General features: G+C 41.4%; 2 protein-coding genes across 8 annotated transcripts; one reads left to right on the top strand and one right to left on the bottom strand.

The window, feature by feature from the left end:
• Positions 1–27739, bottom strand: phrf1 (PHD and ring finger domains 1). 4 transcript variants are annotated; one of them, XM_054776585.1, is made up of 19 exons: positions 27618–27739; positions 27018–27119; positions 26786–26923; positions 26567–26656; positions 24437–24633; positions 22042–22125; positions 21797–21930; positions 21511–21602; positions 21176–21327; positions 20802–20934; positions 20599–20699; positions 19097–19287; positions 18904–19029; positions 18536–18690; positions 16589–18314; positions 15372–16486; positions 14994–15070; positions 13730–13948; positions 2–13620 (listed from the first exon to the last, which is right to left on the bottom strand). In XM_054776585.1, exons 3-19 carry the CDS (start codon positions 26865–26867, stop codon positions 13486–13488), a joined length of 4809 nt encoding a protein of 1602 aa, XP_054632560.1. In that variant the 5' UTR covers positions 26868–26923; positions 27018–27119; positions 27618–27739; the 3' UTR covers positions 2–13485. The 4 variants fall into 4 exon arrangements, with proteins under 4 accessions (XP_054632561.1, XP_054632560.1, XP_054632558.1 ...); XM_054776583.1 differs by having other exon boundaries at positions 3–13620; positions 21161–21327; XM_054776584.1 differs by having other exon boundaries at positions 3–13620; positions 18904–19026; positions 21161–21327.
• irf7 (interferon regulatory factor 7) lies at positions 2279–11169 on the top strand. Of its 4 annotated transcripts, none has more exons than XM_054776588.1 (9): positions 5782–5918; positions 6109–6262; positions 8967–9135; positions 9212–9264; positions 9356–9407; positions 9509–9589; positions 9721–9911; positions 10424–10625; positions 10702–11169. In XM_054776588.1, the coding sequence occupies exons 1-9, from the start codon at positions 5911–5913 to the stop codon at positions 11043–11045; spliced, it is 1254 nt and encodes a 417-aa protein (XP_054632563.1). In that variant the 5' UTR covers positions 5782–5910; the 3' UTR covers positions 11046–11169. The 4 variants fall into 4 exon arrangements, with proteins under 4 accessions (XP_054632565.1, XP_054632563.1, XP_054632564.1 ...); XM_054776589.1 differs by lacking the exon at positions 5782–5918 and having other exon boundaries at positions 5963–6262; positions 10702–10817; positions 10887–11169; XM_054776590.1 differs by lacking the exons at positions 5782–5918; positions 6109–6262 and adding an exon at positions 2279–2630.
• Positions 27740–27855: the final 116 nt, after the last annotated feature.

Genomic DNA, 27855 nt, shown 5'->3' with positions numbered 1-27855 from the left:
GTTACACTGAATACAGTATGTGACTTTGCGATGAGATCCTGCCCCAAGTGGAGGAGTTTATGTACCTCGGGGTCTTGGCCTCGAGGGAAGGATGGAACGTGAGGATGGAACGTGAGGTCGACAGGCGAATTGGTTTGCTGACTGCAGTGATGCAAACTCTGCGTCCGTCCGTTGTGGTGAGGAGGGAGCGGAGCCGAAAAGCAAAACTTTACCGGTCGATCTACGTTCCTACCCTCACCTATGGTCATGAGCTTTGGGTAGTGACCGAAAGGACAAGATCGCGGGTACAAGGGGCCTTGGTATTGAGGCCATGGTTCGGTTCATTTTTGGTCCAGTAAGGGATCATAAAACTGCTGAGCTTTTGTGCATTCTGTCATCCAAAATCCAAAGGTCACTGCACCTTGTATTAACTGCAGGGGGCGCCAAGGGATTATCACTGAAAACAGATGTCATCTGCAATACTATGCAAGCCCCTGTTACATCAGAGTGAATACAAATATGACAGCCAATAATCTGTCTTATAAAATGGGAAAGGCTTGTCCGGGGGTGTGGAAAGTGTGGCACGGGGGACATTTGCGGCACGATGTTCTTTTTTTTGTTTTTTGTTTTTTTTTCATTGGTCCGCAGTCCATTGTAAATAAAAATAAACATGGCCTACGTCAGAACATTACAAGGGACGTTAAGGGCCATGCTGAACAGAAAAAGGTTAGCATATCAGAGTACAGTGTGCATATGTTACGATGGTAGCTGTGGTATCTGCTACGGCTCCAGAGACTAGTGTTAGGTAAACAGACGGGCGTGTGTCTTCTAGCTTGATTTAAATGTTCAGTTCATTTGGAGCTGTTAATACATACGTACGTATACATAATAGATCATCACGTCTTGTCATTTATCTTTCCTTTAATAAAATACAGTCAAATACACAGACAGACATACTTACAAATGGTGATTACTCGTGATTAATTAATTTGAAACCTGTGATTAATCTGAGCAAACACCTAAAGAAGGAAAGGTTATGGGTCAATACAGCAATGTAGTATCACTTTTAAATGTTCTTTGGTCACTTTGGTTCTGTAGGCCACTTTTTTCCTGTTTTTCAAATTTGGTATCCGTCAGCTTGAGTTGCTAGTGACACTTCCAATGTTTACATACCCGCGAAAAACGACTTGATATATTAGCGTTTATCATCGACGAACTACGACGGAGTATGAGGGCCACATTGAATAAAGAAAATAAGAGAGGAAAGTCACAAAGGCATACATTTTACTGTATGAGAACGAAGTTGTGATATGATGTATCATCATGTCGTACGTGTCGGAGGGAAAATAGAGCACAGCTCTTCAGGAACAAAGGAAGCTTTCCTCTTGCTTCAGGCAAGCAGTTGAGCACAAAGCGGCGAGCCCTTCTCACTTCCGCCTTCCATACCGCGTCCCCTCCACATGCCCAAGGACAACGGTCACGTAAGTCCCCCCCTTTCACAGCCGTCTCAGGCAATGCCTGAGAAATTAAGAGTTTTTTGTAAACGTACGAGTTTATTTTGGTAAGTTTTTTCTCGTAAATTTACGACTTTATTCTCAAAATCTAAATTTTAATACTGCCGTCGTAACAGGCATTGCCTGAGACAGCTATGAAAAGGTGGGGGGCTTATGTGACCGTTGGCCTTGGGCAAAGGTAATGTTACGACTTTTTTTCTTGTAAATTTACAACTTTTTCTTGTAAATGTACAACTTTTTTTCTCGTCAATTCAACGTTTTTCTCGAAATCTTAGATTTTTTTTTCCCAATGTGGCCCCAATACTCCATTCTAATACTAGCAAGTGTGAACATGAGAAAATTCTCCTATTTGCTGAGCGAGACAAAGTCCTTCAAATCCAGCAATTATGATTACTCACATCTTTGTGATGAAAAGTGTGACTCTCAGCTTTATCCCTAAAACTGGTCTCGTGTCTACGTTTGTTGTGACAGCCAAAACGGTTGACACCTTCAGTAGTTTTGATCAAAACTGATTTCCTCTGGCCTTCTCCTCTCCGCTCAGCACTAACGCAGCATCCATTTTCTCCAAACCGCGCGCCAACAAGCTTGTTTTGCTCCTGTTTTCCGGAATCCGTCTTGCAGGAATAGTCCATCGTATGAGAAGGGAGAGGGAAGCGGTCGAAACGATCATGATAGATTACGCGCGTTGATGTAATTTTAAGCATGTGAATTAAGACTAAAACAGTAGTATGTACTTTAAATCAAAGAAAAAAATCATTGAGTTTTTATGAGACGTTTGAGGCCGCCTGGAAATCTCAGGGTCCTCGGCAACTGCAATGGTCCGCCCCTGAAAGATATACTGTAATGATTTCATTCTACATTGTTGCCTTTCGTCACCCAGCAATATTCCATCTGTAAAATGTGTAACTGTTTTGTCACCGTTGAGCAATTCATGGTGAGCAAAAGCAGGAAGGACCTGACAAGACTTGAACAAAACCAGTACACTCCTGCTGCATTCCAGAAGCTAATTTTCCTCTTGTCACCGTGATTCTTTGTTGACATGCATCTTTTGGGGATCTGGGAGGAAGTCGGAAGAACGGGAGAAAACCGAGAATGCAAGAACGGGGAGAACATGCAAATTCAACACAGAGATATGAGGTGAGATTCAAACCGGGACCCTTCTGGCTGCGAGTCAGACACGCCAAACATTCATTTGCCGCTCTGCTGTCTAATTTAATGTATGCAGTATTTTAAATCGACCCACCACAACACTATGTGACGCTCAAGCAGCATCTTGAACGTCACAGCTGACAAAAGAGGGAAAGACAACACCGTCCAGGTGAAACGCACAAACAAGCAAAGCACAACCTGACAAAAAGAGAATGAACGTCCCAACATGACCGTGACACCTTTGGAACGTGGTGAAACAAGAACTTTACATCATGGATGCTATCGTGTTTATATGGACTACCAAGTAAGGGTCGCAGGCAGAAAAATGAACGGATGTGGGGGCCACCTTGATACATTTTGTATATTAAAGATGCTAAAATCCAATATGCTATGCGAACAACATGATATCTTAGCTTTGTGTTGTCAGGGACTAAGCTAATCATGTAATATCTAATAAGATATCTTATTAAGAGTTCATTCATTTCATTATCAGAATGCATCTACCAATAAAAAACAAAGCAAACAAGCCAAAATTGGCCCCGGGCTGCACTTTGGACACACCTGATAGAGCAGGTATTTTGGTTCTATGTTGTTGAATTTATGTCCTAATGTAGTCCTGACTTGAATGGGACCGACAAGGTGTCCCTTTAGTTGCACTGTAAAATACACTTAAAACAAATGACAAGCTCAACAGGGAGCATCTAAGAGGTTCTAATAGGCAGGAATAAGGAAGTGGTCCACACGAGAGTACATCACTTCTGTATTACTGACATCTCCACTGTGTGTGTGTGTGTGTGTGTGTGTGTGTGAGAAGAGGGGACCACAGGTTGTCAAGCAAAGACTCTGGTTTTAGCATGCACATTTAAACACACAAATATATATTTGTCGGGTGACTGAGGATGGAAAACGGACAAGCCCTCAGAGAACATGGAAACTTGATTTTCCAGTTTTGCACTCGCCCGCACTGCTGGCGGTATAAATAGACAGAGAAGCTTAATTCTGTGATGCAGTGGTTTTGTTCAAGCATGTCAGGGAGGTGGCCTCCCTCGCTGTCACTGTTATTAATACACACGTACATACAATACAGTCGCACAACACACCTGTGCGGACACCAAAAACCCCTTTATTAACATTCATCACACACGTATTCAACTCTAAATTCCCTTGTACCCAGTAGTTTCACGGTTTGTTATTTTGGTGAGCATTAAAGGTCAGAGCAGGTGGAAGAGATCTCACGGCCAGCATGTCGCGTGATTTGATTTGACTAGTTTTCTGGTATCCACTGATGGCCGCATACTGCAACACTGTCTTACGACGTCAGCAGCGATGGGGAGCCACGAGAGACCCTGCTTCTGCGGCTCAACGGTCCGACCACGTTGAAAGAAAGAAAGCTTTTTTGCCTTCGCCACCAAGAGATCATGAGAGTGTGAATACCTGACCGAAAACGACACGGAATCCACATTTTTGCCAGTGTTTTGACTTTTAAAGGCCGTCGTCTTACACTTTTGATCAGCTGAGGATGATGAAAAGCCTATTTTCACTTTTAACTCAATAATTTAATTCAGTCCCAGGCATTTTTCAAAAGACAACCCTTTCAGTAGCCATTCAGTGGCCATTTTAGACGATTTTTTCGACTGATATTTCAAGGCAAACAGGCTATTGTGTTCTATGGGTGTATATACGTACATGTACATGGAACCTACCAAAAGAACGATCAGCCTCTCGTCTTTCATCAGAAAAAAAAAGTTTGTTTCTACCTTTTTCCGTTCTTTACTAATCAGCAGTTAAACATATGTAAGTTTCAGGAAAATATCAGTTCCCAACTAGAAAAAGAAAACCAGAAGATGCATTTCAAGCATAACTTTCACATTGACACAAATGTTTTTCTTTTGTGACAGCTCAAATATCGAAACAACTATACAAACATAAACAACACAAAAGGGGTTGTTCGACATCAAAATAACAATTTACAAATATAACACCATAAACTATTTACAATTTTCACATTTGGAACTGAACTAGGTGGGCGCATACGCGCGTTCAAATTTCCCGCCAGTGCGTAAGCTTTTGCACGCTACACTCGTCCATGCTCTCTTACTTCCTTCTTCCTGTCATGTGTGATTTTTCCATCTACATGATTCTTGCAGAGCTCTCATCAAACGCACTTCTGCCACCTTGTGGCTGTTTTTGTGGCTTAAAATTGCTCTGAAGTTGAAATGCATTTGTGGAGAGTTGCAACATCACCTCTTTTTGCCTCAAATAACATAAATGACGTATAAATGCATTGTTGGGAGTGGGCGTTCAGGATTATAAAAACGTACACCTACGTCTTTGGTATGGAATGAGTTCATGGTTGCTTGCATAAATTGTTGACTAAAAACATGTTTTTGTTTTTCTTCAGCTGCAACAGTGCAAAATGTGCATTCTTGCAACTGTTCAAATGGTTTCAACATTTTGATCGGGAGTACAGTTTATAACACAAACCAACAGGAGTTCATCAAAGCGAACGCCTACCTCACTCACGAGGCAAACGAGACGCACATACATGTGGAACACACACGGTGACTGTACCACTCGGTTTTACGCTAGTTCATAACCCGCAAGGCATGCTGGCAAGCCCATGTGCACACTTGCTAAACAGAAAGTTACCCAGCATGCCTTACTTTCGCCCTTCACGAGTGGCGTAGGAACGGAGCCCCCATGAAGAGGAGAGATCTAATGTATATATTGAAATTAAGTTATTAGTGTTTTTCTTTATTTTATTTACACAATGTGCTGCGAAATGCACTACACTTTCAACAGCAGTGCATTGACTTGGTTGTATCACGCCAGCCGCCCTCCTGTGATATACTTTGGACGCTTGAAGCAACGGTACAATAGCCCTGAATACACAGTTGTTGCTTTTATAACCAAGAGATTAAAAGTGATTTGTCATACAAAAGGTTGAAGAGGATGATGAAACACCATGCAAGAAAACGTGGGTGATGTCTGAAGTTTCACTTTCTTCCAATGCTGAGATTCCACGTTGATTATTGCTAACACAGGAAAACACCTTCCCATTTAAGCAGCTCGTACACCTGGAAGGGCCTCATTGGCTGTTTGAAGAACGAGTCCAGCCATGAAAGAAACACGCCCGCTTGTGCAGGGAATACCACAGGAAGTGGTGTCCTCCCACGTCCTCCCACTGCCGCGTCACGTCTATAAGATCACCTCATGGTGTCAGACAGAACCAGATAAACGCCGGCTGAAAGAGTCGATCTTTTAAGAAATGCAACGGTAAGGAGAATTTCTCTCGGTCTCTCTTTTGGTTGCTACTTATTGTGTGCTTGGTAGTTCCTGTTAAGGCTTCCTGTGTGAGTTTTGTACATTCAGTAAGTCTGCTCACGTCCACTGACTGTGTTTGTTCATTCCACGACTGGTAATTCTGAAGAGTTATGATTAAGCTATCGTGTTCCCTCCCATGTAGTCCTTCCAAGCCACTGTTTGCCAACTGGCTCATCCATCAAGTAGAGATGGGCCAGTGCGAGGGCTTGTGCTACGTCGCTCCAAACAAGTTCCGAGTTCCCTGGAAGCACAACTCACGAAAGGACTGCAGTGCTGCCGACACTAAACTATTTCGCGTAGGTCTCACATCCTCTTTTGAATTTGTCAACGCACGTGTTACCAGGAAGAGCCGTTTGCCGCATGCTGTGTCTTATTGTTGGATTAGGAAATCTGTCAGATACTGACGTGATATTTTATGATGTGTTGTAACTCATTTGGATGAGTGTGGCCGTTGTGCCAAATGTTTTGGATTGCTAAGTGAATGAATGTGCTTGTGTTTGTCTGTCTCGTGTGGAAAGGCACAGTGTGGCAAAAGTCTAAGGAAAAGTGTTTAGAGTTGCAAAATAACTAAGGGTTTATTTTTTATTATTATTATTATTATTATTATTATTATTATTATTATTATTCATGTTCCTGACTGTTTTGAGGAAACATATTTAGACCGTTCTAAAGAATCCTGGTAACATACTGTATTCTAGCACAATGTTATAAACCAGACATTTAGAACATTGGATATGCCTGGAACTTGGAATCATTTTAGACATGGCACAGCATAAAATAGCGTAATACTACACCGGCATGCACCCCCCATATTCGTGATTTACCATTCGCCACCCTGCAAATTCAAGCTTGAGTTCCACAGAAAGTAGTCAGAGGCAAACTTCAACTTTTTTGAGGCATTCATCATCCTGCAGTCAACCAGCTTGATACACTCCTGATCAAAAATTTAAGACCAGTTGAAAAATTGCAAGAATTTACATTTTTCACTGTTGGATCTTTAAGGAGGTTCTTAGTAGAGCTTCAAAATGCAAAAGTTTAAGATCATAGTTCGGAAAAAAACCTGAAACTCCCCTAAAATACAAATAACATTTTCAAAAAATGACTCGGTAATGAGTAGCTGCACCATTTTTGTGAATTACCTCAAAAATTGGTTAGGGCACGCTTGATGCCAGTGTTTCCAGGAGGCTAGTGGGAATGTTGCTCCAGGTGGTGAAGATGGACTGATGTCCAACTTTCCTTGCCATCCTTCCCCAAATGTTCTCAATTGGATTTAGTCCTAAAAGACTGATGTTATTCCTCTTTAAGATCTCAGGTAGCGTTGTGTTGAAAAACATTATGTTGCAACATCTCCACACAACCTGCTGCCATTTGACGCCCCTGCACAACCTGAAGCTCCAGTGTTCCATTGAAGGAAAAAGCACCACAGATCATAATGGCGCCCCCTCCACTGTGCTGTGTGGAAAACATCTCAGGAGGGATCACCTCGTCATGCCAGTAATCGGGAAACAAGCTACATTTGTCTCATCAGAGAATAAAACTTTCCTCCACCTTTCAAAGTCCAATGTTTGTTGCTCCAGTACAAATTCCAAATGGGCAATTTTGTGGCATCGAAGGAGACGAGACCTTCGAAGATGGGTTTTTTTCGTCTTGAAGCCATTCTCTCGCAGATACTGTCTGATGGTTATTGGACTGCACTCGGCACCAGTAACAACCTTGATTTGGGCCGAGGATCGTCTCGTGCCTTGACAATCCAATGCTCCGGCTCACGGCCGGTGACATTTTTTGGGTCTACCGCTTGACTTTTTTGTTCCATAAAAGAAATCATTTCTGCCTTTGCCATCAGGAGATCATGACTGACAGAAAATTACATTGAATTCACATTTTTGCCAAGATTCTGGCTTTTAAAGGCTGTGTGGTCTTATAAGTTTAGATCAGCTGAAGAACAGCCTATTTGCCTTTAATGATTGTTTACAATAAATTGCTTAGTTTAAAAAATGATTTGCCTATTATTTGTCTCACTCCCATTTCTTCTTTTCGCATTTTGAAGCTCTACTTAGAACCTCTTTAAGAATCAACAGTGCAAAATGTAAATTCTTGCAATTTTTCAACGGGTTTTACCATTTTGTGTAAAACAGTAGTGTATTTCCACTCTTACTCACACATCACGAGCCACCAGGAGCTTTATCAGCCCGAATGCCTATCTCACTCATGGTGCAACCAAAAGGTTTGCAGGATTTGATCAAAGCATTATTTTTTTTTAATGTGTGGGGAAAGAAACACAAGACACAAAAATGACAAGTAGCACATGTGGAACACAACAGTACCACACAGACTATGCAGGTATCAAATACAGGTATATCCACTAATATACGGTACATGCAGGAATATACTATCTTATACTAATGTATAACCCAAAAGGTATGCTGGGAACCCCACTTGCACACTTCTCCAACGTCACGTTACCCAGCATGCCTTGAGGGTTGCTACTTTGTATTGTTTTGCATGCATTTTTTTGCCATTTGCGGGTGGTCTAAGAACGCAACCCCACCCATAGCGAGGATCCATTATATATTTTTAGTCTTACTGTTGTTGACTGCTTTCTTAAGTCATTTCCAGCTAAATGATACCCATTCGCCAAATAAAAATTCACTTGAATTCAAAATGCAGCTGGGGTATGAATAATTTTGGGCTCAACTGAAAAATAATTCCGCTCTAAAGAATCAGTAGCATATTTTTAAAACAATCCAATCAACAGTAGAATTAGAACGTTAGATTTGCGTGAAACTACAGATCATCTTGGGAATAGTACACCAAAAATAGCTATTTTTTCTACAGTCTTACAGTTTTTGGCAACTTTCCTGTGACAGTTTTTAGCTAAATGATAACCATTCACAAACTCAAAATGTGGTTAGGGGATGAATAATTTGGGGCTCAACTGTATATTTTTTCATTCCGCAAATGCATTTCAACCTGACAACGTCTGAACCGTATGATTGACAGGACTGGGCGGTGGTCAGTGGTAAAATCAATGAGTTCCCTAATAATAAGGCCAGATGGAAAACCAACTTCCGCTGTAACCTCAACAACCTTCAGTGTTTCAAAATGATTGAGGATAACTCTCAGAAGTCTCAGAACCCTCATAAAATCTATGAGATTATCAACTCTAACGGTAAGGCACTTCATTCGGATATTTTGTCATCAATGCAAATTTGACATGTGTGTTTAATTATTTGCCGCTAACCAAGAAAGTACGCCAACTCAAGACCAAAGGGAGGACCTCTACAGGGCTCCTCCAGAGGTGCTTTTCCAATAAAAACACTTTTACATTGGTTATATTAAAATAGATGTCTGTGTTAATGCTTGGATTCTATGTTTCTCTCTTCAAACAGCAACAATTTGCCAATAATTCCATGACTGTAGAGCCTTGCAGCCATCCGACAGGTAGTGCAGAATTGCATATGGAAGAGTATAATACAATTTAGGAATGATCCCTCTTAATCTGTTCTTAATGGCATTTTGGTCTCTCTGATGGGTGCCAACAGAATATGTCCAACAACATCCAACTGTGCAGGGAAACATTTCCGTTGCTGCAATAGCTGAGAAACCCACACATGTTTTACCAAGTGAGCATTTCCTTCCTTTTTGTGAGGGTGTAAACATGCGCAAATCAGAGTGCTTGTGTCACTGGCGCCAGTTACATCCCTTATAGGGTACATCTATGTCATTATGTAGTTTCATTTTGTTCTTTCTCCAGTATATCCAGATCGGACTCAGTATCGGAGTATCGACCTGGAGGTGTCTATCCACTACAGAAATAGACAAATGCTAAAGATGACTGTGAACACAGCTAGTCTCCAACTCCACCACCTCCACCTGCACCAGGCACCTGAGGACTACTTTCCACTCCGTTTCCCCACAACTGAGGGCCTCCTAGACCACAAACAGGTATTGGCACAAAGGGACCAATTGTTCAAGTCCATTAGGCTGATATCATCCCGATACTGCCCAAATAAATTACTATGATAGTGATCACAATGACAATACTGCATTGAAACAGTCAGAGTTCTTGTACGTCTGCACGGCATGCTGGGAGCCGGTGTCATTCCCTGTTCCTGAGAGTGTTTCCAGCGTCCCAGCATTCCTTGCTAACAATATGAAGGCAATCTCAGTTTTAAATGCACGTGAAGGGGGCTATCGTGAAAATAGACCAACAACATAAAGCAATCAGAGAACATAAAGCTTTGCTGTGGCAATGTCTCCGCATTGAATACCTGCTTTGATAAACCTCTTCAATGAAACCTGAACATGTGCACACGTTTTACAAATCCATTGGAGGTGGTGTAAAAGTGCAAAATCCTAAAACCGGTGATTGTCCCAATACTTTTGGGTGATCTAGTTTCGCTCCAAGTTAGTTGATATTTATTTTGTCTTTCTAACCACAAGGTGTCTTCCACCAGATTCAGTACACCAACAGCATCCTTAACAGCATCCAGAGAGGTCTCCTTCTTGAAGTGCTGGAGTCTGGTATTTATGCAACCAGGCAGGACAGTTGTCGGGTATTTGCCAGCACTGATAACCCCAGCATGGCTCTAGCACAGCCCCGAAAATTACCCCAAAACACCATGGTGGAGCTCTTCAGTTTTCAAAAGTTTTTTCACGGTAGGTGTGGATTTCACATTAAATCGTTTTTAGATTGTTACACAATAAAATACATTTTTATGTACATATCTTTCAGAATTGAAACAGTATAGAGAGAACAATGGAAGTTCTCCAAACTATACCATTACCATGTGCTTTGGGGAGGCGTTCCCTGATGGAAAACCATTGGAGAAGAAGCTTATTGTTGTCCAGGTGAGGTGTGAGACCACACATCATGTCTTTTCAAGTCGCTATAAAACATCTCTCCCTGCACCAACACAGGTAGTCCCGCTGATCCTCCAAAACTATCATGAGATGGCCCAGAGAGGAGGAGCATCTTCTCTGAACAGTGCCAATGTCAGCCTTCAATTCTCTAACAGCTGCTCCCTCGCCGATTTCATTGCGTCTCACTTCAGCCCGCCACCAACTGAGTTCAACTAAAGTTTTTTCCATTTGCAAATAAAATTAAATTTAATAAACCTACTTGTATTTTGGATGACTTTATTCACTCTATATAGATAAATGTTGTCAAAACTAAATTGAAAAAGATTTATGTCAATTATATCTCCCCTTTAAAAATACAGCGTTCCAAAACCAAAACCACTGCTAAACAAAAAGAGCATTAAGGCTAGTGTCAATTTTGTCAGAAAACATCTTGATGATCCCAAAACCTTTGGGAAAATACTCTGTGGTCTGACGAGACAAAAGTTGAATTTTTGGAAGGTGTGTGTCCCATAACATCTGGCGCAAAAGTAACGCTGCACTTGAAAAAAAGAATATCATACCAACAGTAAAACATTGTGGTGGTAGTGTGATGGTCTGGGGCTGTTTTGCTGCTTCAGGACCTGGAAAACTTGCTGTGATAAATGGAACCATTAATTTTGCCGTCTACCAAAATATACTGAAGGAGAATTTCCGGCCATCTGTGACCTCAAGCTGAAACCAACTTGGGTTCTGCAGCAGGACAATGATCCAAAACACACCAGAAAGTCCACCTCTGAATGGCTGAAGAAAAACAAAATGAAGACTTTTGAGCGGCTTATTCAAAGTCCTGAGTGGCCCAACCAGTTATTAGGTTTAGGGGGAAATCACTTTTTCACACAGGGCATTGTAGGTTTGGATTTTTTTCTCCCTTAATAATAATAAGTTTCATTTAACTGCATCTTGTGTCCATACGTCCATACTAATATTAAAATTTGTTTGATGATCTGAAACATTTAAGTGTGACAAACATGCAAAAAAAAAAAAAAAAAAATCAGGAAGGGGGCAAACACTTTCACACCACTGTATTATTAGCAGCCGTGTGCAGTCAGGGCCAGCTAAGCCTTCTCTGCGGAACTAACCACTACCAGAAGAACTGACCTACATTTAAAACTTCTTGTATTTGTTCCATGAAATTGTATTAATTTAGTCCTAACAGTCTCTTATCTTCATTTAGTAGCGTGTTACTTGGCTGCACTGCTTCCAGTAGTGTACAATAGCTGTTTTTGTCCAATCAGACTGCAGCTTCTATGTGTTGCCATATCAATGTAATCTGCCCAGGGCCTTCACCATCAGGAGTGATGGTGGTCCATGTCACATATACATTATTAGCAATGGGGATGTTTTGTTTTTTGTTGTTGTTTTTTTAGACAATCAGACTTCAGATTTGCCTCTCCTGATTAGAGCAAAGCGCCCACAATGACTGACTGGGACTAGGTTCAATTCCTGGCCAGGCTTTTGTCATTAAGGCGTCCGGCGTAAAAACTAAGCCAAAACCAGTCATGCAATTAACTCTGTGGCAACTCCTGACAGGGAAAAGCTGAAAGTGGGGAAAAAATGTCGCTATTAGGAGGAGATTTCTTATACTATAGGTGATTTATTCATAACCTTGGTCTTTGTAACATTTGATTTACTTTGGCCAAAGCAGAAAAAATGAGTACAAGACATACACACTGCTTCCATAGACATAGTCATATACTAAAATGTGCTGTTAAGTACGCAATAAAATTGACCAGAAAGTTAACTCTACATTAATAAGATCTGTTCATGACAATGAATTGGTGTCCAGAATTTTTTTCTGATACATTTACTACATAAATGAAGAGGGCCACGCTAAAACAACATCACTAAAAGTCAAACAAAAGTCATGTAAATGAAATGTATAAATACCTGTATTCAATACATACGTCTGTAGGAAAATGCTGCAGAGCTATGTTCAATTAAATATACAGTATACTGTCAATGTAAAGGCCTAGCTGGCATAGACGACACATTATCTTAAAGCAAACAGTCTACATGGCAGTAGTTGGCCCCAAAAGTGTCATGTGGTTTACTTAAAATACTAAGTAGTTCAAATCAAAAGAAAGATGCGATTGAGAAAAATTACTCAATAATTTATTTGAAAGCTCACGGCCGCAGTTTACCAGTGTTGCGTTAGTTGTGGCTGGTTACAAATTATTGACAGAACAATCAATCTTAACTAAATTCAAGTCATTCAAGTCACGGGCAGCATTTGGAGAAAGAAATATGCACATAATTAAACCTAAATTATTTACAAGCTATGTCAAACTCTTTAGTCTATTGATTTTCTACAAAATGTTGCATAACAGTGACTTTTCATGACCTGTTAAGCAACTTTCAACCTGCATGTGACCCAAAAAAATATCTTGGCCACTGATAGATAAAAAGTCATACTGCATCCTCGCAGTGCAGACTATCAGTGATACTTAAAGGCATAACCTCAAAAACCACCATGACGTTTCTTAGTTGTGAAACACAAATATACGACTACTTCTTGACTTACACCGCAGCAAAATACAGAAGTAGATGCTTGTCTAGTGATGAAGAAAAGAAACCAAACTGCAAATGTCGGTCCAGTAAAAAAGTGAGTGTTGATGGGTCAGCAATCAGCCATTTTCGTGGGCTTGGATTCAGATTTCTTTTGTTTCCTAGCATGTTTGTATTTCTCCACATACGCCTTGACCAGATTGCCCACCTTCACTGGGTTAATCTCCCCGCTCTTGCTGTGGCACACCTAGCGAAACATACAATGACTTCATTTTAAAGTCTTAGCTGAAAACAAAGTTATCACGTCAGCTACTGACGACTAGTCTTCAACTAGACAAATGCACATGTGAACCCACCTTCTGCACAGCTTTGCGTAGAATCTCTTTGTATTCCTCCTTGTTGATGTCTCTCCTCTGGTAGAAAGGTTTGATCGCTAGTTTCACCTCTTCAACGGCTCTCTCCTGCATGTGAAGCTTCTTCAAATACTCCTGAGAGCTTGAGTGCGCAGTCAGCAAAGCGGCACCATCTCCCTTGGATGAATCACTGAGCGAGCCAGGTCCGCTTGTGTCCTGCGACTGCCAAGGTAGTTCGTGGGCGGGGGGAAAAAAAAAGCTTAAAACCTGGAGATTTATCAAGGTTGTAGACACAAGTATGTTGCGTTTCTTGGCAGAACAATCAAGAACATTACCAAATCAGCAAAAGGCATATCAAGTTATCAGTGCCATGAGCTGCATCAGATGCTTTGCGGTGACCAAACTTTGCTTTGTGTTTTAAACTCTTGCAGTTACTATTTATTATAATAGACTGGACAGTTTAAATTGAAGAAGTCATTGATGGTATTATCAATGGTTTATATACTGTACGCTACCAGGCAAAAGATTGGACACACCTCCTCATGCTATTGAATGAGAAAGTGTGTCCAAACTTTTGACTGGTAGTGTATGTAATGATGTCAGTATCAGTTTCATTTCATCTGAAACAACATCACTTTCAAGTTTACGTTTCCATCACGTGGCCACAAACTGTCATCCAAGGCTCTCTGTAACAACACTGCCACCCACTGATGGCTGAACTACCCTGCATGTAGAATTACTGACAAACGTGTGGCTAGCAGCAGTGACAGACATGACATAATTGATCTTTCACTAAGCCACATTCCTGAAACGCGTGAATTACAAGGCCTTGAGCATTGTCACGTTCCTGCTGGCACTCCTTGCAAGTCATATGACGTTTTGCAGATTGTTGCTGTTTAAAAAGGAAATTATGGTTAAGCTGTGCGCTTGGTGCACCAGCACAAGTGACAGGCATTATCCAGAGAGGTGGAGTTTTGTTTAAAAAAAAAAAAACACAAAAATATGAAGGATCACAAATGGCAGTGATTCACAAAAAGTGGTGTGGACCCCCTCTGCTAATCATAACATTTCTTCAAGGTTAGCAGGTCTGTGTCTGGCAGTATCTTTAATCACTAGGGGGAAGCATGAAAAATGTTCTGTCCCCTAGGGGTCCATAACAGACTATAATTGAGAACTACTACTGTTTGTTTTGTGAAACCCCTTAAATTTAAGATGACGTCCACACTTCAATCCCTTCGAATCCACTGCAGTGCAAACAGGTCCCTACCTGACTAGTGGTCTGTACAGTGGATGGGGGTCTCCGAGCTGCTTCCTGCTTCAGCTTTAATTTATACAGAGCCAGCTCTGAAAGAAAGAGTGGTAAATGACATACAGCACACGCATATTAAGTTAGTGGTCAGCCAAAGGTACAGTCAAGGCACAAATTATGGCAGTGACTTAAATTTTGACCTTCAATAACTTTGCTGCTTAAGTTTTTCATTTTTGTGATCCCCACAAAAATTGCTTGTTTTTACAGTATTGTATATAACAAGTCAATTGTTTTCATAAAAAAAAATACTGAGGCAGAAGAATTATTCAAACACCAAATTTAAGTCACGCCCATAACTTTTGGCCACAACTGTAGAGATGATAACTCGACACCTACTGCTCGCAGACTTGTCTGTTTGTGATCCATCAGGTTCTTGTATATTCCAGGTGACCCTCTTCCCTTGAATCTTTGCTTTGGCTCCTAATGGAGCCGGCACCTGTTCTGCCTCAGCCTTCCCTTCTTGTCTGATGTCTTCTTGTTTAACATTGGAACCAATGTCTCCAGTGTTCTCAGGCTTCACGCAGTCCAGGTTGTCAAGATCAACATACATGGTTACGTCCTCATTTGATTCAGACTTGAAGGGTACTTTCAATCCAACTGTGTTTGCGTTGTCCACTGGGACCTTATTTGGTGCATCCTGGTCCTGGTGACTGCCTGTTGTGTGATGTGAGGTGAAAGGAAGTTCCAACAACATCGGTTGCACTTCTATTTTATTAGTTTCACAAATTTCTTCTGTTTTTATCGTTTGACATAACTCTATGTCGACAGCCTCTTTTACAAGGCCTTCTGTCTTGAACGTTTGACATAACTCTGTGTCAACAGGCTCTTTTCTGATGCCTTCGTAACATATGATTAAAGAAGGCGTATCTTCCTTCTTGATGTGTTTGGTGATGGGAGAATGTTCAAACATATCAACGGATTGCTGCACTTCTTTCTTTACGTCTTTCTTAATTCCTGTAGATGTGGCCAAACTGTCTTCCCTGTCACTCTTCTTTTTAACTTTTGTTGCAATAGGAGACTCGGACACATCTTTTTTTACTTCAGTCATGTTTTCCTCTTTTAAAGAACTCTGAGAAACAATGCTCTCTTTTTTCAAGTCCTTCGAGGGGCCTGAGGTTTTCTGCAAACTCTTGGACAAAGCCTGTGCTTTCCTCCTCTCTCTTGAGCTTGATCTGGATCTGGGTCTCCGTTTGTCTTTCAATCGAGACTCCAACTTGTGATGTTGCGACTGTGTGTGTTCTTTCCTCCTTTCCTTGGATCTGGATCTGGATCGTGACGTGGACACGGATTTAGAGCGCGAGCGTCCACGTCTCTGGTCCTTTGATCTACCTCTGGACCGTGATCTGGACCTAGACCGAACACGTCTGTTGTCCGCTCTTCTTCTGTCATCTGTTCTTTCCTTGCTTTGTCGTTTAGGGTGCTTCCTCCTTGAATGCTCTCTGCTGCTGGAGCTGGAACCAGACCGTCAGGAAATAAATGATCAAGGTAAAATTAGTAGCTATAAAAATGAAACAGTCGCTGAAAAGAGCTTATTACACTTAATTACACTTTACCTGGACTTCCGTTTTCTCTTTTTTTGAGTCCTCTCAGAAGAACTGGACAGAGAACTTTCCGATAAAGAACGTGTCCTCTTCTCTTGGGAACGTGACCGCCTAGAAGCCCTTTCTCTGTCCATTTTCTTCCTCTGGTCTCCCTGGCTCGATACGTGATGGTCTTTAGTCTTGCCTCTGTCTGACTCTGAAGTGCTTGAACTAGAAGGCTGCTGCTTAGATGGAACTGTGGAAGAGTTGTGCTTTTCATGGCCCAAATCTCCTGGTGGAGACCTGGAATCAGATTTGATTTCCTCCTTTAGTTTCCTCTTGAAAGAATGTGAGCCAGAGCCTGAAAAATCTATCTTTTTCTGTCCACTTTCCTCTTCTGCCTTTATATGGTCCAGGCTGTGATGAGCCGGTAAAAAGATGGTGTCTGGTGTCTCCAAACTTAAACAATTTTTCACACTGTGACCACAGATCGTGTTTTCACCCGAACCAGCAAGCCCTGTCTCTCTTTTTACCTTCATGCCACTCAGTGCTGTTTGATTGTCAGTCTTTGTGTCGACCAACACGGATTCCTTTTTCAATTTAAAAACTCCTGAAGAGCAACTAGCCACCTGTGGTAAAGTCTGTAAATTTGCAATCCTTGGCTCTTCCTGTGAGACTGCATTCTCCTGAGTTTCCACTTTTACACGAACCTTCTTCTTGTTACTTTGCGCTACATCTCCAAAGAACACTGGACCGGAAACTGCATTTAATGGATGGGAGCTGCTTCCCATGCTCTCACCTTCATTGTCTGAGGTGCTAGAGTCTGACATTGTGGGATTGAAAGGGTCATATATATTACTCAACTCTTCTTTTTTACTGACAGTTGTAGTTGACGCCAACAGCATTTGCTTATCTCTTTTTCTCATCTCAGTCTTTTCTCTTGTGTCATTCTTAGTGCTGCTTCCACTCGCAGATGATGATGGAAGGTTGAGCCGCCTCGAATGCCACGAGTTCCCACTGGAGTTAATGCGGAAGCTTATGGCAGATGAAGATGAGGATACTGATGAATTAGACAGTTGAGAGTCAGTGGAGGAGGAAAAAGAGAATGAGTTGGAAAAGGCTTGTGAAGACCCAGCTCCTTGCCTTTGAGCCTGGCGGTCAGTGTTGCTGTGCTGTGGGACAACCTGCTCCTTCCTGTTCTTGTCTCCTGCAAAGCTGATCAAAGCTGTCTCGGGTATGCCTGAAGTATTATTCCTGGTGGGAGAATTACTGCTGCTTTTATTAGTGCCAAATGCACCATGCTTTGTTACATCGCTGCTTTCTCGTTTTATTTTTGGTATCTTTGGTAGGATGGACACGTCTACCCACATCGGCTTTATAGGTGTTTTCATAGGTTGGGATTTTGGTAGAGGTGTTTTGTTCTTAGAGTCTTGGTCAGGGTGCCTGGATGGGTAGGCAGCTTCCCTGGAGGCCCCATGAACACCAAAAGTTGGACGAGGTTGCTGCAAACGCAAATGACTTCTCGGAAGCAAATCGTGATGTTGAACAGGTTGGATATGGTTGACAGCCGAAGGTATTTGAGAAGAACTCTGGGAGATTGGCCTGATCAAGGTGCTATGGGAGGATCCTAGCAGATCACTGTTGTGGTGATTGGACAAAGGTTCTCCAAGGCTGGGTGCAATCCCTGCCTGGATCTGAGCACTGGATTCCTCTGTGCTACTGCTTCTTCTTAAACCTGGCTTTAATGCAGACAAACTTGCTGTAACAGAAGCAGAAGCACAAATACACATGTGGATCCAGGGCTTTTTTTTTTAAACTAAGAACACAGTGACCCCTAACTTAAAATGATAAGAGCGCAAGCAGAAAATTAAAGAGACGCACACCGAAATTGACTTGCAAAGTAAATATACACATTTCCTCCCATTTCTCGTTTTCACTATGTGATTTCATTTTTAGGAAGAAAATTGCAAAAACCCTTACTTGATTCAGTAGCTTTAAGAGAGCCATCACGATTGATGACAACACCAGAGCTGTCCATCAAGAGCAGGCTTTGCCCTGACAGGATGCTACCTAACAGGTCAGGTACTGGCGCTGCCTCCACAACACCTCCAGTTTGGGGAATATCCACACCAAGTCTGGGGTAACACACACACACAGTATTTGACTGCACTGGTTTCAATGTGTTCTCTTGGTTATACAGTATGCGATTCCACAATTTGACTGTTTAAAACATTTTCTTCCAAGATGTTTCATGCATACTTGTATCATGGGGTTGTATACTGTGAGATGCTTAATGAGCATCAAACATATTGGAAATCCAAATTCGACCCATGGGGATGAAATATCACCTTGAAAGGCTTGCAACAACAGGTCGAGCAACAGGCTGGTGAGAGCGAAAAGCAGAATGAGAGATCCCTCGTCTCTTGGCCTGCAACAGCGATGTAACTCTTTCTTCGTGCTCATCCTTGTCACTGCTCAAAATGAAATTGCTTGATTATTAATATGGTGTGTTGTCACATGATAATGAACCTGTAATCATACCAATCTATGAACGGGTCCAGGTCAAAAGGATCACCATGGATGGAAAGGGATGCAGCTCCTATGTCCGCTCGCATGCTGCTTAGTGTGTGCTCTGAAGGTCGACACACTGTAGGAAGTGAACAGTTCTTGTCCTTTGACAGCCCAAGACTATTGGCAATGCGGCTTTGAGGAGTAGCTACCCTTTTCTCCACCTATTTATAACGCATAAAAACAGTACAAGACAGTCATTTGACTTTGCACACAGTTTTACAGTATACACTTTTTTTCAAAATTTTAAGACCATTTGAAAAATTGAAAGAATTGACATTTTGCACTGTTGGATCTTAAAGAGGTTCTAAGTAGAGCTTCAAAATGCAAAAAGATTAAATGGGAGACAAAAAATGTGCAGTCAACAACAACCATTTAACTGGAAATAGGCTGTTCATCAGCAGATCCAAAGTTTAACACCATATCTCAGAAATAAACTGCTCAAAATAGGACTCAGTAATGAGTAGCTGTGATATTGTTGTTAAACACCTCAAAAATTGGCTTTGGCATGCTTGATGCCAGTGTTTCCAGGAGGCTAGTGGGAATGTTGCTCCAAGTGGTGAAGATGGCTTCACAGAGGGCATCCACTGACTGGAACTGATGTGCATTTTTGTAAAATTCCTTTGCCATCCATGCCCAAAATGTTCTCAATTGGATTTAGATCAGGGGAACACACAGGATGGTCCAAAAGAGTAACGTTATTCCTCTGGAAGAAGTCCTTTATCAGGGAGGCATTGTGAACTACAACGTTGTCTTGTTGAAAAAGCCGTCATTACTACACAGACGAGGGCTTTCAGTCATGAAGGATGCACCCTGCAACAACTCCACATACTGTAGTCAGCGGCCATTTGACACCCCTTCACACCCTTAAGCACCATTGTTCCATTGAAGGAAAAAGAACCCCAGATCATAATGGCGCCTCCTCCGCTGTGCCATGTGGAAAACATCTCAGGTGGGATCTCCTTGTCATGTCAGTACCGTTGGAAGCTATCAGGACAGTCAAGATTACATTTACATAATAAAACTTTCTTCCACCTTTCCATGTCCCATGTTTGGTGCTCTCGTGCAAATTCTAAATGGGCAATTTTGTGGCGAAGACGACGAAGCTTTCAAAGTCGTTTTTTGTACTTAAAACCTTTCTCTCACCGATGCCGTCAGCACTCAGCACCAGTAACAATCTTCATTTGGGCCAAGGATCTTCCTGGGTCTTGACGGACAGCCAATCGGATCCTCAGGGCCGGTTAATTTTTTGGGTCTACCACTTGACGTTTTTGTTCCATAACCCTCAGGATCTTTGAAGAAGTTTGAAATGACTGTCTTACTGCGTAAACTCAGCAGCAATGGCGTGCTCCAAAATGCAACAGTGCAAAATGTAAATATTTGCAGTTACGATTTTTCCAACTGGTCCTAAAATTTTGATCAGGAGCGTATGTATTTAATGGAAGGCTCAAAATTGACTTACTTAAGAGACTTACCAGAGTTTTTCTGGATTTAGTCCTCCTCACTTTACGTCTCCTCTTGACTTTCGAACTAACTTTTTTACCCTTACCAGAGTGTGCCTTCTTTCTGCGTGTTCCTGTTCAGTCAATCACAAAAGTCTTTTAAAGCTCACATATACATTTGATCATATAGTGCATGTTACTTTTCTCTGGTATAGTTGTTCCCACTGTTGCATTACCAGTCCTGCGCCTGCGTCTGGATGGAGCACGAGGTGTGAGGTCCCTTACATATACAGCTGTGTTCAGCCCAGCCACCACTGCATTGATAGTATCATCCAGCCAAGTGGACTCCATCAGGTATGTGGGAGCAAGCTAGTAAGAAAACACATGGATCACTCTCACGTTATTTCAATAATCCTTTATGGGCAAGGGCCAAACACATGCATCGTTACTTTGACTGTTCATGAGCAAATTGGTGTTAGTTTCAGGAAAATACCTATCGACTAAACAACAAACCACAATACACACAGATCTAGCAATTCACAGATGGCGTTAAACCAAGTTGAAAGGTTAGAAGCATCACACCATCATGCCAAACCTGTGGTGTGCGTGCCTGTGTGATACGATGTCGATTCACATTGGCCCGAACCCGCTCACTGTGCTGAGTGCGGGCGATAGCTCTTGTAGGACCAGCAGCTCGGGACTGGGTGCGACTAGTGGTTGGATGGGCAGTCGAAGAGAGGCTAAGGGTTCCATTCTCTTGTTCTACACATACCCCAATAAAGAATGCTGATGAGTGCAAACATGTAAGCCAAAGCACATTTCACATATTAAGTAGGATTCCTGGCAAAGACACCATCTCTACACACTTAATAAAGAAACACACATCAAGCCAAAAACGATGAAGCATTTTTTAGTCCCAGAAAACTAAATAATGTCAAAACGTACCCGAGTTATTGCTATTGGCAACACATTCAGGACAGAACCATTCCTCAACAGGGACAGTGTCCAGAGGTGGTGTGAGACATTCCATGTGGTATCTGTCAAAAAAAAAGAGAAGGCAATGTTCTCCAATAACTCAACTGCTTTGCTAGAAGACTGAAATATTTGGTGGGAAAACAATAGTTAAAAAATAAATCAAAAAAAGAAACTGTACTAATCATTAATTCAATAATTTTCGACCGCGTATGCTGTTCAGTGTACCAAAGAAAACTAAATGGATTGTTAGTCTCACCCAGCGTCGCAGCCATCACAGAGCAGAAGACGGTCCTCTCGATCACTGCCCTGACACACCTCGCAATTGGTCTGATCCAAGTCCAAATCTACAATTACATCCTCATTTCCCATCACAGGTTTTTGTACGGTAATCTGTATGGAGCAGCAAGTAACAACACAGTCGTCATAAATATATCTAGATACACTCAGACACTGAAGTCATCACTGTTGCAACATCTCATTATAAAAGATGACTGCACTTACCATTTTCTGCACTTTGCCACCATAACATTTCCTTAGGTATATGCAACTGAATGCAATACGGTCCACTGGGCAAGAGTTTGCATTCTACATAGAGGGAGAAAAACATTAGAATTTAGTTGCTATCCTTGCTCAACGTCTAAAGACTTTGAATGAAATATTTAGCACAAGAGATGTTTTCTAATTGTATCTTCAACTGAAACATCCCAAAGTTTGAAGCATCTCTTTATCGTCTGTATTCAGAGCTTAACTATAGGAAATGCCACAGTTCACCGTGTGATTTTCCCTACTGTATGCACCAGTAAAAATACACAGAACTGCCACAACTCACGTAATTTGATTTTTGAGACTGCTTTAAATTGAATTTTTTTTTTTTTAATGGTAACTTGAATTCAGTTCATTTTTCCAGCAGGAAGCTGCTTTGACAGGCAAGTCGTGTAACTCCATGTTTTACAAGTGTTTTTTCTGTATACTAGAGATGGTAAACTCGATTCCTTTTACTGACTCCAGTTTTTAATGAGTCACTCACTCCAGTCAGTTATCATGGAGTGCATGCACAAAAAAATCTGCATACTGAGATACAACAGAAAACTGCACAGGTGCAACAAGTCTTCCTGCCGGATTCTCGATTCAGTTGAGTCACCTGTCACAGAGAGCTTTGTCCCCAGTTGAATCATCCCGATCATGCAGCTTAACTCTGCATACTTTGGCAGTAACTTTAAACCAAAGTTCTTTCATTGTGGAACAAGATTAAAGATCAGTCCACTTGTACTGTACTTGTAATGAACTGCAGCCTGTGACAGTCGATATGCAATGAACACTGTATTGATATCCATGCTATCGTTCTCAGCTCCTTATGCACTGCCACCCCCGTGGTCAGACGACCTAAGTGAAAACAGATGCAAATGCCAAGAACTGTTCATGGCAAAACATACATTTTTATGTTAAGATTAAACTGTGCAAAATTGGAAGAATATAAATATCTACAAAATGTTTAGCAAAATAAACTTCTTTGCTTCACGGCAATGGAGCTCGGAGTTGGCGAGTACCAGTCAGACGAGTGCCCGTAAGCTGTAGATGCTCGGCATTGGCGAGCAGCCTTGATGCAGCTCCGGCAGGGACAGGAAGTGGAAACGTGAGTTGATTTGAGGCAAGAGACAGATCTGTTGCCTTTTCCACAGGGCTAATACATTTATACTAATGTCGATATAGTAACAGTTACACAACGAATGACATACTACTTTGTTTCCTTTTTAAATTTAGCTCGTGTGAGAATGGGTGAGTAAGTGAATGAGTTAACATGGACAAATAGACATGAGTCACGGTTCAATAAAAAACCTTTTTGGACAACTTGTGTAAAACTGTGTAAAACTGACATTAAAGTGTTTTTAATAACTGTGAGAGGTGTATTGTAGGGTTCAGAGGACTTTTTATAGGTACGTCCATTACTCGTGGTTTTCTGACATTCGCTAGGGTCTTGCAATATAAACTCCACGGAATAGCAAAGATCTACTGTATTGTACTGTATGTACTGATAAATAAAATAAAAAAAATCAACGAATATGATACCACCTGACCATGTACATGAGGGGTGTCCCGATCAGATATTGACGTTGATATTGGGCTGATATCAGCAAACAAGTGAGTATCGGATTATATCGGCCTGCATTTAAAATCAGTGATATTGACTCTCATTTACAAGCAGACGATTCCACACACCGTCCCAGCACGTCTGTCCAGCAGCGGCCAGATAGAGCCCATCTGATCAGGATAGTATGTGCTAGTGGGTTAAGCATTGAGTGGGAGCGATGTCGGCCGTGTGTATTTTTCATTAAGGTCCGAAAAATACGTTGCAGCTGAGTGCAACACTTGTCATGGACTAGTTTCCTGTGGTGGAACAGAACCGGGCAAGTTTAATACAAACAAAACTCGCCACGCATTTGAAGCAGCGTTACACGGGAAACTCCGTCAGGATGACAAGAAGTCACAGAAAGTCAAAGTCAAAGTAGGAAATGAAAATATACCTAATTAACAAAATAAAAGGTAAACAAGATAAATAGAAAATGAAATTATAAACTAGGGATTTTCTACAAGATTCAGATGGCTAATTGTATGACAGCATGGCTTGCTTTGTATGAGGTTGAGAATAAAGAAAGCCACATTGTGGAATCCTCTTTGCTATCTGTTTGAAACCACTCATATACAGTTCTCAGATTTTGGACAGGTGCGATGCTACAGTGTGCATGTCTGATGCCACTCACAGAGGTCCAGGGAATGCTCAGGTCACTTTTGTGTATGCTCAGATAGTTGAAAAATTGATCAGGACACCAATCATGTCCACTACACATGGTAATTATAAGTACTACATCGCCCCAAACAGAAATCCAACCTGCTTTACCTTGGCCCACGCAAGGATGCAGTCGAGACAGAAATAGTGCTGACAGTTCTCTGGTGTTGCCACAGGCTGACTGCTGAAGGAGTTCAAGCAGATGGGACATTTATCTGCGTCCTCGTCTGAGCTCATGGCTGCAATGGCTGCAGATGTCTCGCCTAAAACTCCATCATCAACTTCAGCATCTTCTTCCTCATCCTCAACTAAGGAGACAAACACACAACATTGGTATTTAATGATGAATAGAATACAATACCTTTTATTGCCATTATACACACGTACAATGAGATTTAAAGCAGTTCCTCTGTGCAGACAAGTATGGAAATATGAAAATATGAACATGTAAAAAAATATATACACACAGTACACAATATATACACATTTATAACATCGAATAAAATATAGTGCAGAAAGGTAAGACAGAGATGATATGCTCATGAATATAATTAATATTCCATCCATCCAGTTTCTCATCCAGTTCAGGGTGGTGGGTAAGCAGAAGCCTATCCCAGCTGACTGTGGGCGGAGGTCGGATTACACCACGGACTGGTTGTCAGTCAATGGCAGTGCACAGGCAACCATTCGCACTAAGAACCACACCTCCTGTTTCCTCACTGAGTAGCAGCCGATCCCACACTGGGTGTGTGGAAGTCAGCCGCGTGAACCACTACACTGCCAGTGACCTACAAACAACCATTTTCTGTCAATTAAAACAAGACTTTACAGCTGTCATTTATATATAAGGTGAACAGTTTTGGTCCCAGTATTGACCCCTGGGGTACGCTGCACAATATACTTAATATACTTATACTTACACAATATACTTAAGCTTGCAGATGTATATTCCCTGAGTTTCACATATTGCTAATTAGCTTTTTACCCAGTTGGGATTCCTGTCTATACTTTCATTCCCTTCCTCCACTGAAGAGAAAATTTGGGATCCTTTCTTCTAGATTAGGTCCAATATTCGCCGATTCCCGCCAGGATGGAACACTAAGCAACACTGTCGCTGCCAATACAGCGGGGGAGGACCGCTGACAGGATAATGCTGAGCATGCAATGGACAAGTTAGCATTGATTTATTACACAATCTACATCCTACTAGTCTTTTCATTCATCAGCATTGCACAACTTTGACATTTTAAGACTTATCCGTTTCAAAAATAAATAAATTGGAGAAAAAAATGACTATTTAAAATCTTTGCAGTATGCCTTCTTGTTGTATCTCGTTTTGACCACAAGACGGCAGTGTTGACGCGAGTATTCACCAAGGACTGCGGAATTAATCTGGTCTACAAATTTTCAAAAACGTTCTGCTTCAGCGATAAAACATATCACCCTTGTTTAATTCTGGGCTGCTGAACAAGAATACGACCATCAAAAAATCTTAGAAGCTAAAATTTTAAAGATATGCGACGCTCTTTATTACATAGTAACGTAATGGGATTAATGCATACACTTTATGTCCATACAGTCACAAGATTTTGAAGATTCAACTAAGCACTTCTTGTGAAGTCAATGTAGGTTCCGTATTCAACATTATGTGGCCTACCTTCATTGCCAATTGTGGGCATATGGTATATCACAGGGGTGGTGTATCTTTAAAACAAGAGCAAAATTAGCATTTTTAACCACCATTTTCATACTCAGTGACCCAAAATTAGCCAAGAATGACAGAAGCATTTTGGGTGTCGACCAGCGTTATTAAAATTTCATATTGCATTTTATTCCTGGTGCTCATGTGAGCATATCTAGCATATTCCCTTGTCTGAAAATCTATCTCGCATATAGATGGATAATATCATCGGGGATTGCTCTTTTTTACAATTTTTTTTCTGCACGTCCCCACGGGAACCTCATAGGCTCTCAATAAATGGTGACGCCATTTCTGAATTAGTTAAACAGTGAACACTTTCATTGCTTTTTTTAAGATGAAAGCCTGGAAATAACCTGGTCCTGACCAGGTTATGATGTTAGCCTAAACTGCTTTAAAAAGAGAGCTACCTTCGCTGAACACTCAAGTCCGGCTTTCAACTCAACACAGCTCGCTAAACCACTAAACTCGCTTCGCCGTACACCCCCTTCGTAGCATGACAATCAGTCAAGTTTAAATATGTATAGTTACATTACTATTACCATCTTCCTCTTGATTTCCTTCTCCGCCTTCCAGAGCATCATCATCATCTTCCTCCTCTTCCTCACCACTGTCAGAGTCATCCGAGTCATCTAAAAAGGACAAGTGTGCACGTTTACATTATGCATCAACTATTCAAGATGATTGTGTACTAATGGACACATTTACTCATTTATAAACGTTAGCATTTCAGTGCTTTTGTGTAGTACATCACACACTACCTGAAATGTCCCACGATGCAACAGTTCTTCTACTGTGGGGCCTGCGGTTTATCAGCTCGTCTGGGCTGTCACTATCATCCATGACTGACCATTAATGGAAACGTTACCCCAAAACTTGTATGCAAAATTTCCAAATAGCTGAAAATCAAGATTTTTTTTAAGCCATTATTTCAGTAAAAAAAAAAATGTTAACGTGCTAACACGTGTTGCTTAACATAGTGAAATTACTCACTGTTTGAAAGACGTGGGGAGGGGGTATGGGAGGTGGTCAAACAGATCTGGAGGTTGGTGGTCAAACAGATCTAAAGGAAGGAGTCGATTTCCATATTTGTCCCTGAGTCAGTAACAAAAAGTGACAGTATAAATACAGTGAACGATATACCATAACAATACTTTATGACATCAGGAGATCCAAAGTAAAGGATTAACATTAAGGTTATGTAATGACGCATGCTGGAATCAACGGATTGAAGAAACGAGGGCTACATAATGTAAACAAAAAACAAAAACTACAAACAAAGCTTTTACTCAGTGTGTTGCATGGAATGTATTCAGTGGGTAAAGACGTGTATTCCCATAAGACTCATCCAATGATAGAATTCTAACACCTAACACACAGCGTTGTTTTTATTCAAAAAACGATCACTTGCAGTCGTGTGCAGCCTCGTTAGCTAGCTACCTTCGGAATAGCTAAGCTAAAATTAGCATTGAGCGTCAAGTAACTGCTCGGTTGGAGTTGCTTTTTAACGTTCCAATCAGCAAATACTTGCTGATGCATTACTCGTTCACTACAATGTCACACATGAGCATGTAAAGGCTATATTAAACCTACCCTGTTCGCCAATGAAGTGGACCCCATGCTAAGAGTGAATTGTGCCTTCGTGGGTGTTGTTGAGTGACACTGCCGGCTGGTTCGACGGAAATTGCCGAATTCACACGAACGGCTGTGGTGCTTAAAGGGGCAGTATCTAACAGGAGGCAAACTGGAGAGGTACGTTCAATTAATTAGGTAATCGTGGGCAACATTAATAAACTTTACATATGTGATGTGTTACCAGTCCTTAATATAA

This window comes from Dunckerocampus dactyliophorus, chromosome 5 (assembly GCF_027744805.1).
Source record: "Dunckerocampus dactyliophorus isolate RoL2022-P2 chromosome 5, RoL_Ddac_1.1, whole genome shotgun sequence".
In the NCBI taxonomy this organism is placed as follows: Eukaryota; Metazoa; Chordata; class Actinopteri; order Syngnathiformes; family Syngnathidae; genus Dunckerocampus; species Dunckerocampus dactyliophorus.
The sequence above is the reverse complement of the archived record's forward strand: the minus strand, read 5'-3'. Positions and strand labels throughout refer to the sequence as shown.